The sequence below is a fragment of the Pollachius pollachius genome (assembly GCF_949987615.1).
Source record: "Pollachius pollachius genome assembly, chromosome: 17".
Lineage (NCBI taxonomy): Eukaryota > Metazoa > Chordata > Actinopteri > Gadiformes > Gadidae > Pollachius > Pollachius pollachius.
In genome coordinates, this window is record NC_136950.1 from 4,988,573 (window position 1) to 5,002,149 (window position 13,577).

Sequence of the window (13,577 nt, forward strand, 5' to 3'; positions counted from 1 at the left end):
CTGTATGGAAGCTGCACTCGTCTGGCGCTCTCTCAAGGCATATATCACGACGTCATCACTTATCGTCATCATTGACGTCAGAAATACGAAAATGTATGGTTATTTGTGAACATTACACAGATCGAAAGAATATTTTATTTAAATAATTTGACATTATTTGTTGTCTCCTGAAACGTTGTCCTAAAATGTTAATGTATTAAGAGGATCACCCCATTGCATTGACTAGTCTACGGTCCAAAGGACTCCTTATTCCTACCACATAAAACGTCTCCATTTTCTTAAACTACAGAAAACGTTGCAGTCTACGTATACCTCAGTCCACACTAATGAAAATATTGAATTTTGTGTTCAAGAGTTTTCATCAATGTTTATTCTGTAGGCCAATAGAAGGCTATAAAGACAAAGCAGTTTTGAGAAAAAAAAATTGCAATCAGAATGCTGAATATAACCAGTAGTTCAACATATCTTTCCAGCACACAGGAGAAAATAGGTTTTTGAATAGTGATTTGAGTAACGCCTGAGATCACACGTCTTCATGACCAAATTTCTGATGACAAAACCGACTCAATCAATACGGAAAGCTATTGATACCTATGATTGTGTTCTATTGCTTTGACCTTTTTCAGGTCAAGTACCGGAGACAACTCTAATTAATAGTAAAACGGAAAAAAATGCCATGGTAACCATCTCTTGCGATAACAAACGTATTTAGTGGACTTGAGAATGGTTGCGCTTTAAACCACAATAAGAGCTTACCTATTTTTGAAAACAATTTTTGACTTCTCCAGTAGATTTACCCTTTTTCTCTTTTTTACAATAACATAAACTTAATGAGTCATAGTTAAAAGAAAGAATATAAACAGACAAATTATCCAAATGGTACATTGCTCTCATCAAAAGTGCAGAATGAACATAAAGATATGGCTACTGTATTTGTTATTACATATAAAATAAAAACGCAAACTCTCCCGCCATCTTAATTTTCAGCAAAATAAACCCCATACATAAAACTTTAAACTCACAAAACATAAAACTGATCGTGGATGTAACCATCCATTCCATAAACATACAATCATGTTTCCTTCAGTGATTAAATGGTGAAGGCACCAAATGCTTCATAAAAAGGTACCTAACTACAGAGGCTTGTTGGTGTCATTTAAAAAGAATCAGTTCTTACCAGAAAAAGCAATAAATTAATCCTTCAAGGTAACCCTTAACATACATTCATTGTGAACTGAATCAACAGAACTTAAGACCATAAACCAACAAAACTATTTTGTTTGAATGTGCAAGTTAGCATGCAGCAAAGGCAACTTCATATCAATAAAACCCTTGTTAATGTAATAAAAGTTTAGTTCCAGTGTCGCTAACATAAGCATGTAGCTTTATGTGCCCAAGCGCTAAAGCCAGCTACTAAAGCCTTCTAATGCATAGTGGTTGAAAAAGTGCTCTTAACTCCCCAGCGGACCTGGATCAACTCGCTCGGAGCACGGCGTTTCTGCGTCTAAACTCTGAATGTCTGAAAGGCTGGCGTCGCCTGCCGTCTCCTTGACCACATCGAGGCTGAAGAGGTCCTCCGTTGTTTGATCGCCGGAAACCACCAGGAGGTCCACGAGGTCTCCCCCCTCCTCCTCCTCCATGACGACAGCTGAGTCCTCTTGGTTGGCTGGGGATGAAGGCACTGTTTGACTACCTGTGGACATGTCTTGGGACAAACAACCACATTCATCATCGACATCAGGGGCTCGCATGGGCAAGGGAACTGAATAATTAAACACATAGTCATTTTGGTGAGGTCGTTAAACATGCACTTTTACCTAAAAGGGACTTAACAGTGAGTTCAGATATAGATGTATGACATCTACATGTTAGATGATGTTCAATTAATATAGCATAATGGCTTATTATTTAAAAGAATTGTGTCGTTTTGTGCAGTCCATCTTATTCTTCCAGTGTAATGTTTTCTTTTCCTTACTGTGTGTTTGCATGATAAACACACTGGGAGCATAAGCTGACCTTTTCTTTCCACAGTTTCCCCCTGCCCATGGCCTTCTTGCTGTAATAGTTGTGTATATGGTAGCACTGGCACGCTTTGCTCAACCACTACATGTGTATTTATCTATTTTGTACCGTTTGTATATGAGGTGATCCGCGAAAGGTCTTGATGACAATGTAGTGGTCCACCTAAAGTGGCTGCGACCCCTTCCTGTTGTCTCCTGGTGGACCACCTGTCCTTACCCAGGCTCAGATCCTCTCTGGAGTCGTCGCCGTAGTTGGCCAGCCTGGAGACGCCGCTCACGTCCATGGTGGAGATCATCTCAGACAGGTCCGGGGTGGCTGCCTCTGAGAGGTTGGACCCGTCTGGTGTGCCCAGCGAGATGGAGTCTAGCCTGGGTAACCGCTTCTCCAGGCCTGATGGTAGATAAGAATCATGGGTTGAGGATTGGGATGTGGTTCCCATCGCCATCTTCAAAACACTCCCAAGAACTCTTAAAAATGATTTGTGCACATTGTTTTGGGCGAATTGAGAACACACACCATTGTGTTATGTGCACTCCATTCATGTTTTACTATACTAATGCGTTCTACAATACTAATCCTACCAACCCAGTTCTGATTTCAATAGCTTCTTTTCTTAATAGTGACATATTATACCACCAGGTGTGAGTGTGATTAACGGCCTATCACACTCACACCTGGTGGTATAATATGTCACCATGAAGAATAGAAGCTATTAAAACACTACACTTGACTGCTTACTATACCACATTACTTACACTGTCTTTGTTATTCTTATTATTACTTACTTTATTTTATTGTATTATTATTGTAATTCATGCTGCTACATCTTTTATCACATTTGTATTTTTACCTATCGTTATTTACCTTATCTTCTATTGTCGCGGCGATGTGGCTGTTGAGGAACCAAGCCTTTAGCATTTTACTCTTGTGTACAATAGATGTGATAAAAGCAATTCTGATCCTGCTCCTGACAACGTGAGAGCGGAAGCGACCGAGGAGGTTGTGTTCACCTAGCTCCGGGACCGCCGGTGTGTCTGAGGTAGGGCCGGGCTCCCCAGCGGATCCTCCGCCCAGATCCACGCTGGCCTCGTGTTCCCCGGCATGGTGGTGTGCCGCAGCAGGGGGGCCCTGAAAGCAGACCCCACAGCCATGCCGTCACACAGCCGTCACTCTACGCACCCCCCTAGGTCCGGCCTGCGGGGCTCGGCGGGGCTACTTGCCTGTTGGTGGGTGGGCGTGTGGTCCGCTTCGGGCGCAGCACTCTGGTGGGACGGCCCGGAGCCCTGGGCGTCGGCCTGCTGATGAGGGGGGGTCGGGATCCGGTGCAAATAGCCGTAGCCGATGCCACACCCTAGGCTAACAGGGAGGCAGACCAAGAAGAAAACAATAGATAAGGTGCTTCAGATGCTTTATTAAGGCATTAATAAGCATTAGTTAATGCAGTAATGACCATTTCTATATAGCTTTAGCATAAGGGATAGCGTTATGGTAAGGATAAGGATAAACCCAAACACAATTTACTAATTAACCCTATAAAATGATGTATATATTATATTATACCATTTTAAATCATAAACACCATTACCTTAGTTAACATGAATACCATCATTCAATGACAACGAGACCATTCGTTAACGGTTTATGGTTAATTAATAGCTATCAATGCATAAACTAAAGTTAATTATTGTCAACAGCTATATGTAAATTATTGATCAGGTAAGGGTTACCCATCATCTGGATGAGAGGACAATGGGGATCGAACCCAGTACCTTTAACTAGGATTCAAACTTTAAATCCATGACTATCCTGTCCCCCTGAAATACTGAAATGTTTCTGATTCCCGTCACAAAACAGTGATGGGGAAACCTCAGGTTTAAAATGATAGGATCTTTGTGAGTGTGTGTTTTCAGGGTGGAGTGACGCCCTACCTCCCCTCCCCCCCCCAGGCTCCGTTGGGCGTGACCACCACCTCGCGACAGCGGTCACTCTGGGAGTTGTACACCAGCAGCTTCAGAGGCTTCCCCTCAGTAGCCTCGACCATGGAGAAGAAATCCTCAGACTTCCACACAAAGACACACACACACACACACACACACACACACACAAACACACACACACACACAAACACAGTGAATTCTGGGATGCTCTTCTCGTTTGTTTTTGTTGCTCTTTATTCCACCTTTTAAGACAGTGAAACAAAGGACTCGCATTTATAAAAATAACTGAACTGTTTCAAAGTCTTTCAAATCGTACATCACATTAGATTTGAACGTGCACAAGTTTTGCCGATAACTTGGGCATCAAAACTCTTGTTCCTGTTTGCCTCCATTTGTAAAGATGGCAGATAGATTAACATTTGATAGACTGATAAAGAAACAAATGCCTACTTCCTGCAACACCTGGTCGGCCCCCACGATGTAGTCGTGAAAGGCCTGAAGGCCGGCCAAGGAGGCCGGAGAACGCTCCTCCACATCCTGAACAGGGGGGGCAGAGACAGAGTCATTAATGAGCAGGGATGAGGCAATCTGCTCAATCATGCCTAAAGGCAGACTGTAAACATTCAATCAAACTCAGTCCCTTTGGCTGGGGCTCAAAGACTTGTCACAGGTCGTCAGCAGTCGGCCACAGTTACTTCATGTTTCTGTCATTATAATATGAGGTCTGTTTTATGGATGTCCTTACCAAGATATGCCAGACGTTCTCGTTGGCCCCCTCAAAACTGCAGAAGCGCACACTGGCCCCCAGCAGACCCTGGCCCCCCCACATGTTGTTGGGAACCACCTCCAGCTCCCGCACCCTCTGGGTCTTCATGCTGTACAACTCCAGCTTGACTGGTTTCTCCACATTCGCTTTCAGAAGGTCTTTCAATAAGTCACTCTCTTTATTCTGGTGGTATTAGGGACACAAATATAAATGGGTTTTTTAGTTTCTTAACAGGATACTTTTTCGACAGCAGAAACAATTTAGAGTTGGATATGGTTTACTCACAAGACGGGTATTTCCTATCGAGAGAATAAAATCAAAAAAGGGATCCACTCCGGCCAAATGAGCAGGAGAGTTCTCTTGTACCTGAAATGCGAAAAAAAAAAATCAGACTGTTCAGTTGAGTCTGTCGCCACCCTATGGTCAGAGTAACGTGATACAGCCAGCAAGGAGGACTGCAACCGCAGAAGCTCATCTCATCGTGCTCATGGTTTGACCTGAAAGCGTTGGGTTTAGGACCATACATGCTACAGCGTACGATGAAGGCACGTCGTTTGTTTACATCGTGAGCCAATAGGTTGTCGATGGAGGAATAAGAGCGTTTTACACGCTCGGCCCGGATATGAACCGAGTGCCACCTCATCACATTACTCAAACAACGTGAAAGGAGTCCAGACGAATCACTACCATTAAACGATTCAAAAGGTCTACATTATAGGCTCGTCGTTTACGTACATAACACTTAGGGACTTCTACGACTTGGTACTAAACACTTTCTTTTTTCCAGGACACGTGACATGAAGGATGGAAAAGCCTTGGCTCGGTGACTTCCTACCGGATGAAATAAACGCAACACAACGTACCCCGTGTACATGGTATCCACTATTACTGCCCCCGTCCGACAGAAAGGAGCTCTGTGTCAACCCCATAGCAAACAATCACTGCGCTAAACCTTAGGACCTGTGTGTTACTGAGAGAGGATGTAGGGCCATTACTGGCCAGACTGGGACAGACTGGGGCTAATGGTGGCTATCAGCTACAAGCGGACTGACAGGAGGAAACCACGTGGAGACCAAACTAATAAATAAAGATGACCGATAACTCGAGTTTTTGCCCAGCGATACATATAAACACAACCGAATATACACACGTAGTTACACGTGTTAACAAAAATACAATCACATTTAATTGCTATGAAATATTATCCAGTCAAATTTATAATTAACGACGACGAAACCTGACTCAATCGACCACTCCACGTTTGATTATCTGTCCTGAACAGGTGCATTACCACTACTTTATTTGCAATGAGTGCTTACTTATTATATTATTTACTATCGTCACATTTTGTCGGCCAATATGCCACAATATGTGTCATTCTTTAGTAACTAAATTGTATAAATAAATTAAATAAATAATAAAAAGGTTGGGGCTCTGCCACTGTCGAGTAGGTGCCATAACATTTTGGGGGGAGAATATAAACGAACAATACACTGCAAAGGTAAACACCTAGTAAGTTAGTGCCAAAAGAGACCAACGACTTTGACCATTGATTTTACATATGACTCACTCGAAAAAAGCTGTTAACAATAGTGTGAGTGATGGGTTTGGTATGGCACACAAGACACATTCATTCAATAAGGCGTTTTCCAGAGAGACAAAAGAATCAAGTGCTGCCAAGACAAACATAGTACCCTAATGTGTCTTGACACATTTAAACAGTAAGGTCTCACAAAAAACACTTTTAAAATTGACATCGACATATTTTAGGACAATATATCTTATGGCTGGAACCCCTACACATAAACAGAAGTTGGTATCTACCAATTACCGCAGATATAATCAGCTGTATTGACTCCTGTTCATAAGCGTTTTGCCAGAGGACTAAGCCTGCGTAGAGCTAAGTATGATAGTTTGTGAAATATCAGTATGAAACATAACAGGTGCCGTTGGTCAATATACAATATGTATTGTCAATGTTTAAATCATGTAACAAAGGCAACAGTTTTGCCTTACTTTTAAAGATTTACCTTTTAGAATCACAGTGGTTTCTTGTTGCTTGTATTACACTAACATGTTGTAAACCATCTTCCTAAGCCACCAAGCCTATTCCCTCAACTCAACATAGAAATGGAGGAAAATATCGTAGCCCTGGTTGTTGACAATGGCTCTGGAATGTGCAAAGCTGGCTTTGCTGGTGACGATGCCCCCCGTGCTGTGTTCCCCTCGATCGTGGGCCGCCCCAGACATCAGGGTGTGATGGTTGGCATGGGCCAGAAGGACAGCTACGTTGGCGATGAGGCCCAGAGCAAGAGGGGCATCCTGACACTCAAGTATCCCATCGAGCACGGCATCGTCACCAACTGGGACGACATGGAGAAGATCTGGCACCACACGTTCTACAACGAGCTGCGTGTGGCCCCGGAGGAGCAACCCGTCCTGCTCACAGAGGCCCCCCTCAACCCCAAGGCCAACCGGGAGAAGATGACCCAGATCATGTTTGAGACCTTCAACGCCCCTTGCATGTACGTGGCCATCCAGGCCGTTCTGTCGCTTTACGCCTCCGGTCGAACCACCGGTATCGTCATGGACTCCGGGGATGGGGTCACTCACACGGTGCCCATCTACGAAGGCTACGCCCTGCCCCACGCCATCCTCAGGCTGGACCTGGCCGGACGGGACCTCACAGACTACCTCATGAAGATTCTGACGGAGCGAGGCTACAGCTTCACCACCACAGGTAGGTCGTCCAAACCGTCGACCATACGATAATGGCCGACTACACAGTCAGACTGTGGTGTAGCTACTGTGACGGCCCTCTCTGAATTTTGTTACCTGATGGTTGTGGAGACTAGTAAGTGGAACTTGGGGTATACGCTGTGTGGTTCAGATGAGCAGGCTATCCCTGCAGTCTAAAGGTTCTGCCACGTTAGTCTTGTCTCTATTCTCCACAAGCTGTCCCGTTACTATGTGGCTTCTTCTGTTTGCATCCACACTCATGCAACGCTCGACTACGGATTAGAGCTACACATATCATAGGATTATCTGGTAATCTGCTCTTGTTAAATGAAGTTCATTTAATTCAGAAGTTCTTTCTGTTATCTGAGCCTGGTTTCAGCATTACAAAGTTTCTCCTTAACAACCTGGTAACTCAGTTCACTGTACAACAATTTGTATATTTATAAACAACCAACTAGTATGGAAAATTGCTTCCAGACAGGGAATGGTCTGCTGGGTAATCCTGTGCTTCTATCCCGGCCACAGCGGAGCGTGAGATTGTGCGTGACGTCAAGGAGAAGCTGTGCTTTGTGGCCCTGGACTTTGAGATTGAGATGAACACCTTCGCCACCTCCTCCTCCCTGGAGAAGAGCTACGAGCTTCCCGACGGCCAGGTCATCACCATTGGCAACGAGCGCTTCCGTTGTCCCGAGGCCCTCTTCCAGCCCTCCTACCTGGGCATGGAGTCCTCCGGTATCCACGAGACCACCTTCAACGGCATCATGAAGTGCGACGTGGACATCCGAAAGGACTTGTACGCCAACACCGTGCTGTCCGGCGGCACCACCATGTTCCCCGGTATCGCCGACCGCATGCAGAAGGAGATCACCTCCCTGGCCCCCAGCACCATGAAGATCAAGATCATCGCCCCCCCGGAGAGGAAGTACTCGGTGTGGATTGGGGGCTCCATCCTGGCCTCCCTCTCCACTTTCCAGATGATGTGGATCAGCAAGCAGGAGTACGACGAGTCTGGGCCCAGCATTGTGCACAGGAAGTGCTTCTAAATGGACCAATTTCTTAATAAATGGCGTTGATGAAAAGATGGCATTTATATTTTAATTTATTTTGAATTATTTTTTGGGGGGGTATTAGGGTAATGTGTTTGTAAACTTAGTTTACCTTCTGGCTCTTGACTTAAATGTTTACAATTTAATGGTGGGACATTTAAAAAGCTGCAAGCGCCATGCTGTAGCTGTACGTCATCCTTCCAACCTAAAGTCTTTACTGAAATCCATTATATTGGATAAGTCTATCCTTCCAACTACTTAGCAAAAAGTCTAAATGACGTTTGACGATGTTTTTCTTGGTTAAATTTCTACATACAAAATAGTTTTTTATACTTTCATACTGCACAAATATTCCGGAGTGGTCAAAGTGTGATTTCACAAGTTGTATGGAACATTTGTTTTTTTTAATCACTTATTTGCTAAAAACCTGACCTTGGTCTCGAGCCAACACATCTGTTAATTCCCAGCAGAAAGATTAAATGTTACCGTGACATTGCTGAAAACCTGGCAAAGTAACTTTTAACCTCAGATTAAATTAAACATTCAAATATAAACTAGGTATATTTGTTAACCCGTTAGTTAAACTCAACCATTAACGGGCTATGTCCTGCATTAGACTAATTTCAAAAATAGTTTCCTTGTTGGATGTGTTTTGGGGGAGGGCTGAACAAGTAAAACATCCATTTTATTTGCATGTGCCAGCAACTGAAATGCTGTTGGCCTTCATGATTGGTTAGTTTATGCTATCGGACAGTCTTGTAATTATAAAAGGGACACGGCATCACCCCCTGATCACTTTCTACTACGATGATGCGACTTGTGGCCCTGGTTGCTCTCATTGGTAGGCTCACAGGTTAATCCTTCCTCTTTAGTGTTAAATTTAATGCCTATTAATGTTTCAATTATTTTTATGTCAGTTAGAGCTGACCCTTTAATCTAAAGTCAGATTTTGTGAATTTATTCTGTACTTCATTGAGCAATCTAAGGCATCTTGCGTAAACTCCTAAATTGTATCGCCTTGAATCTAATTGAATCCACTATGTCAGGGTTGACGTTTGCCAAGGTGCCGTTCGACCCCAACGCGCACAATGAGCGGGTGATAGGCGGCTATGATGCACCGCCAAACTACTGGAAATGGCAGGTAAAAAGAGGAGTCCCAGCACTCAGGTTCTCTGGGTATGTGTTGGGGCATGCGTGTTGTGTAATTTGGGCAGATTTCAAATTTCAAATTTTTATTTATCTACTACCAAGTGACCTGTTTATTTCCTACATATGAGTGGCTTTTGCACAGGCAACTTACATTTGAATAAGTCTTATGATTGTGTGTTATCTCCATTGGAAAGTTTCATGGAGTTAGTGTGTCAGAAGTATCAGAGCAGTCCATATCACACAATGACCACACGTGCCCTTGTCTCTCCTGCCAGATTTCTCTCCAGGAGAACATCTATGATGACGGCTACCACTACCACATCTGTGGAGGCTCTCTCATCGAGGCCTCATACGTCGTGACCGCGGCTCATTGTATTTCAAGGTGAGGCTCATGTTTTAGAAAAAATGTATAAAAAGACATCCTGTGTGCATGCATTGTGTTCTTGAAGAGTTCATATTACACCCAGTGATGTTAGGTTCTTTCTTTGTGCTATATAATATCATAAAATGTATGAATAATATCCATCTTTCTTCATTTTTTCGTTTTTACGAGATTCATCTTTGTTTGTTTTGTTATGTCCCGGTTTGGTTTGTTTTTTCCTGGTATGAACCAGCCTGGACGCCGCTCTGTACCGCGTGGTCGCTGGAGAACACAACATCTACGAGTACGACGGCACGGAGCAGTTCGTGGGGGTGGAGCGAATTACGGTGCATCCCGACTGGAACCAAGACCTGGCCAAGGGGTGAAACCAAACAACGCTTTAGTCACAAACTAACATATTATCAGACCATGTTCAATTCATTCACAAATTATGCCTCATGCTAATAAAGGTTGTGGTGTGTCTGCTATGATAATATTCATCATACTCTGATTCTCATAATCCTCATACTAGCGTCTGTTAGACCTATTTAGCACTGAAACCACAATAAACACCACGCAACCAAAACATAGAAATAGACTCAGGTTTGGTCTCCCACAGAAGATCCTTGAGTATTGATGAGGGATGGAAAGTTAGAATTTTGCTGGGTTTTGCTTTTTTGCCGCGGTGTTAGAAACGATATTGCCCTGCTGAAGCTGGCCACTCCGGTGTACACCAGTGCCTCCGTGGAGCTGGTCAACCTGCCCTATCCTCACCAGATGCTGCCTCACGGCTTCACCTGCTACATCACCGGCTGGGGGCTCATCCAATCCTGTACAAACACAGACGCACACATACGGACTCATGCACACATGCACACATAAGCTTATGCACACGGTCAAAGTCAGATGCTCATGCTTGCACACGCACGCATGCAAAGCAGACACATGTAGTCAAAGTCCCATTCACATACGTACACGTATGCACACACAAGTTTATGCAAACACATACACACCCACACTAATGCGCAAACTCACTCACTCATACACGTGCACATGTACACCCGTACACACACAGACACAAACACACGCATGCGTCCACCCACACAATTTTCATTTTCACACATAGTATCCTTTGAAATTATAGTCAGAGCATCCTTCACTGTGCATTCACCTACAGTCCCAATGCTTGACACTTGACACTCTCATCCTTTTTCCCCAGTTCCCTCATTTGCCCCAGACGTGCTTCAGCAGTCTCCCATCCAGGTGGTGGAGCACTCTGTCTGCTCCACCTGGGAGTGGTGGGGCAGTAATGCCCTGAAGACCATGATCTGTGCTGGGGGGGATGGCGTCATCTCTGGGTGCCAGGTACTACCTTGGGAGGGAAGGCTCATGTCAAATCTAACTCTAGTCCCAGTGATTTATTGATCACAACAAAGTCAATCTCGACCAGGGTGCAAAAAGAGGTTCTCGGGGGGATCTGAGACCACTTGATTGACACTTGAGGCCCCCCTTAGTAACAGCAACATTTATGGGGTCTCTGAAAAGATTTGTCCGATCCAATTGTCACTAATAATTTATTTTAAAAGCCTACTTTGTCCATTATTCATCATTCAAATTGCACGCATGTATTCCCACGGAGCCAAGGAAGTGACGTGAGAGTATTTTTTTTCTTACCATACAAGCGCGCGTGCGAATTACATGCGCACCTGCGATTTGCTAAAGCGTGTGGTGCGACTTACTAAAGCACGCGCCTGACTCCCATGTCACCTCTCGGGCTCCGTATATTCCCAAATATAAAAAGACTACAGAGAAGAATATTGTTGTGGTGTGTCCTCTTATATTGCCATTGAATACCCGGTTGTTACTGGTAATGACTTATTCCAGGGGTGGCAATTTTGCAAATGGTCGTCAATCCAAATGTTATAATTAAGACACAAATTATTATTTATCACACAACTCGCAGCGGGTTTCCCCTTCTCGTGACCTAGTTTCTGTTCCGAGTCCTTTCGAGGCAAAACATAGGATTTAACACCTTTTAAGTAAACCTTTTAAGTAGACAGTCTCATTTTAAGTAACGATGACAAAAACCCTTCGCGCTAGCAGCCTCACCATGTGCTCACTTAAATCCGCCCACTGGCACCACCCAGCGGCCAGCTGAGGAGCTGGCACAGGTCTTTACTTCATTATACCGGAGCACTACGTATGGGGAGCACTAGGGGGGACACCCGATTGCCGCAGGTATTACGCACACTTTTCTGGACCATTACATTATAAAATAAGGCAAGGGGTGGACTACGTTGCCTACATTTTTTTAAAAGAAGTTCATTAATAATGCATATGGATGATCAACTTCAATAACAGCATTACATTTATTCTGAGGTGATCACTTTAATGGATACGTAGGACTGTGATTTGGAGATTGTGAGGAATTTAAATGTTGACTGTAGTAAAATCTCGGTCTAATGGGACTTTTTCTAAACCTCTATCTATACCTTGTGTTGATGTGTACATATTATATGGCCTGATCAGGGGGACTCTGGCGGCCCTCTGAGCTGCGAAACAGACGGGGTATGGAGGCTCCATGGTGTGGTCAGCTACGGCCCGTCTGGAGAGTGCAACCAGTACTCCAAACCCACCGTCTTCACCCGCGTCGCCTCCTACCTGGACTGGATGCACTCAGTAAGATGATTGGACGGCTTACTCATTCAATGTCAATATCAATGTCAAAATCTGTTCATGCATGTTTTCATTTCACAGCTAAACAAACAATATGTATTGTTGTGTTCTGTTCAGCAGTGTGCGCCAGTGTACTTTTTCCACATTTCTTTCAGTTAATACCCTTGTTCTATTTATTTACTTTTGTACAGGTTATGAACATCTAGACACACTTCACGCGTATATACACAGTGATTGCTGAGACTGAAAGAGACATGTTTCTCTTTCTGCTGCCGATTGACTGAAATAAATAATCCAGAGCTTTACTTGCTGTTGTTATTTGAACCAGTGGGGGGTAGCGTTGTTGCAGGTTGAAATTAAACAGAACTGTGCCCTTTTGTAGCACTGCTACATTCCTGGCATTCCTAAAGCCGTTCTCTACATTCTTTCCGGATTATCAGTATTTGCTGTGGTAAGGTGGAAGTGTTAGTTTGACATAATTTCATTTGTATCATAACACAAGTTAATATAAATGACTGGCTGTGAAGACACATTTACGTATAGCAACAGTATATGTATACATACAAGTGTATCTTACTGATCAGTCTGCCCAACATGTTATAAATGTTTTAAGTGTGGTTGCAGGGCAAACACACCATTGATATCATGTGTGTCTCAACAGTTGTCAAGGTATTGACAGCGAACCAAAGGCCAACTGTTATGTCTCAGCGCGGTACAGTGTGGTTGTATACTTTTTAAATGAGTTATTTCTGAAAATGTGTGTTTTTCAGACTCAGTAAATCCACGTAGGAATACGTGCAAACATTGGTGACTAAATCAGCAGATTTGACATTATATGCAGAGGGAGTACAGGGGTCAGAGGACACAGTATTTGGCAACAA

At 43.8% G+C, this 13,577-nt stretch overlaps 3 protein-coding genes across 4 annotated transcripts; 2 read left to right on the forward strand and 1 right to left on the reverse strand.

Moving 5' to 3' along the window:
• Positions 1-384: 384 nt before the first annotated feature.
• LOC307088753 (Golgi reassembly-stacking protein 1-like) lies at positions 385-5,762 on the reverse strand. Of its 2 annotated transcripts, none has more exons than XM_079754737.1 (9): positions 5,589-5,762; positions 5,011-5,091; positions 4,705-4,908; positions 4,410-4,496; positions 3,951-4,081; positions 3,243-3,378; positions 3,033-3,150; positions 2,239-2,412; positions 385-1,666 (listed from the first exon to the last, which is right to left on the reverse strand). In XM_079754737.1, exons 1-9 carry the CDS (start codon positions 5,652-5,654, stop codon positions 1,452-1,454), a joined length of 1,212 nt encoding a protein of 403 aa, XP_079610863.1. In that variant the 5' UTR covers positions 5,655-5,762; the 3' UTR covers positions 385-1,451. The 2 variants fall into 2 exon arrangements, with proteins under 2 accessions (XP_079610863.1, XP_079610862.1); XM_079754736.1 differs by having other exon boundaries at positions 385-1,705.
• Positions 5,763-6,855: 1,093 nt separating this feature from the next.
• LOC307088513 (actin, cytoplasmic 1-like) lies at positions 6,856-8,507 on the forward strand (the record flags this gene model as incomplete). The annotated part of the gene is made up of 2 exons (XM_079754439.1): positions 6,856-7,465; positions 7,990-8,507. The coding sequence occupies 2 exons, from the start codon at positions 6,856-6,858 to the stop codon at positions 8,505-8,507; spliced, it is 1,128 nt and encodes a 375-aa protein (XP_079610565.1).
• An 810-nt stretch (positions 8,508-9,317) lies between these two features.
• LOC307088634 (chymotrypsin-like elastase family member 2A) lies at positions 9,318-12,708 on the forward strand (the record flags this gene model as incomplete). Its single annotated transcript, XM_079754585.1, has 7 exons — positions 9,318-9,351; positions 9,557-9,651; positions 9,935-10,041; positions 10,274-10,402; positions 10,713-10,852; positions 11,240-11,385; positions 12,550-12,708. 7 exons carry the CDS (start codon positions 9,318-9,320, stop codon positions 12,706-12,708), a joined length of 810 nt encoding a protein of 269 aa, XP_079610711.1.
• Positions 12,709-13,577: the final 869 nt, after the last annotated feature.

Excerpts from the sequence above, each read along its gene's own strand:
- LOC307088753 (XM_079754736.1), bottom strand. The coding sequence starts at position 5,654 with ATGGGGTTGACACAGAGCTCCTTTCTGTCGGACGGGGGCAGTAATAGT. Across the intron at positions 4,909-5,010 it reads CGATAGGAAATACCCGTCTT|AATAAAGAGAGTGACTTATT; the intron begins GTGAGTAAACCA and ends TAATACCACCAG. Across the intron at positions 3,151-3,242 it reads ACACGCCCACCCACCAACAG|GGCCCCCCTGCTGCGGCACA; the intron begins GCAAGTAGCCCC and ends GTCTGCTTTCAG.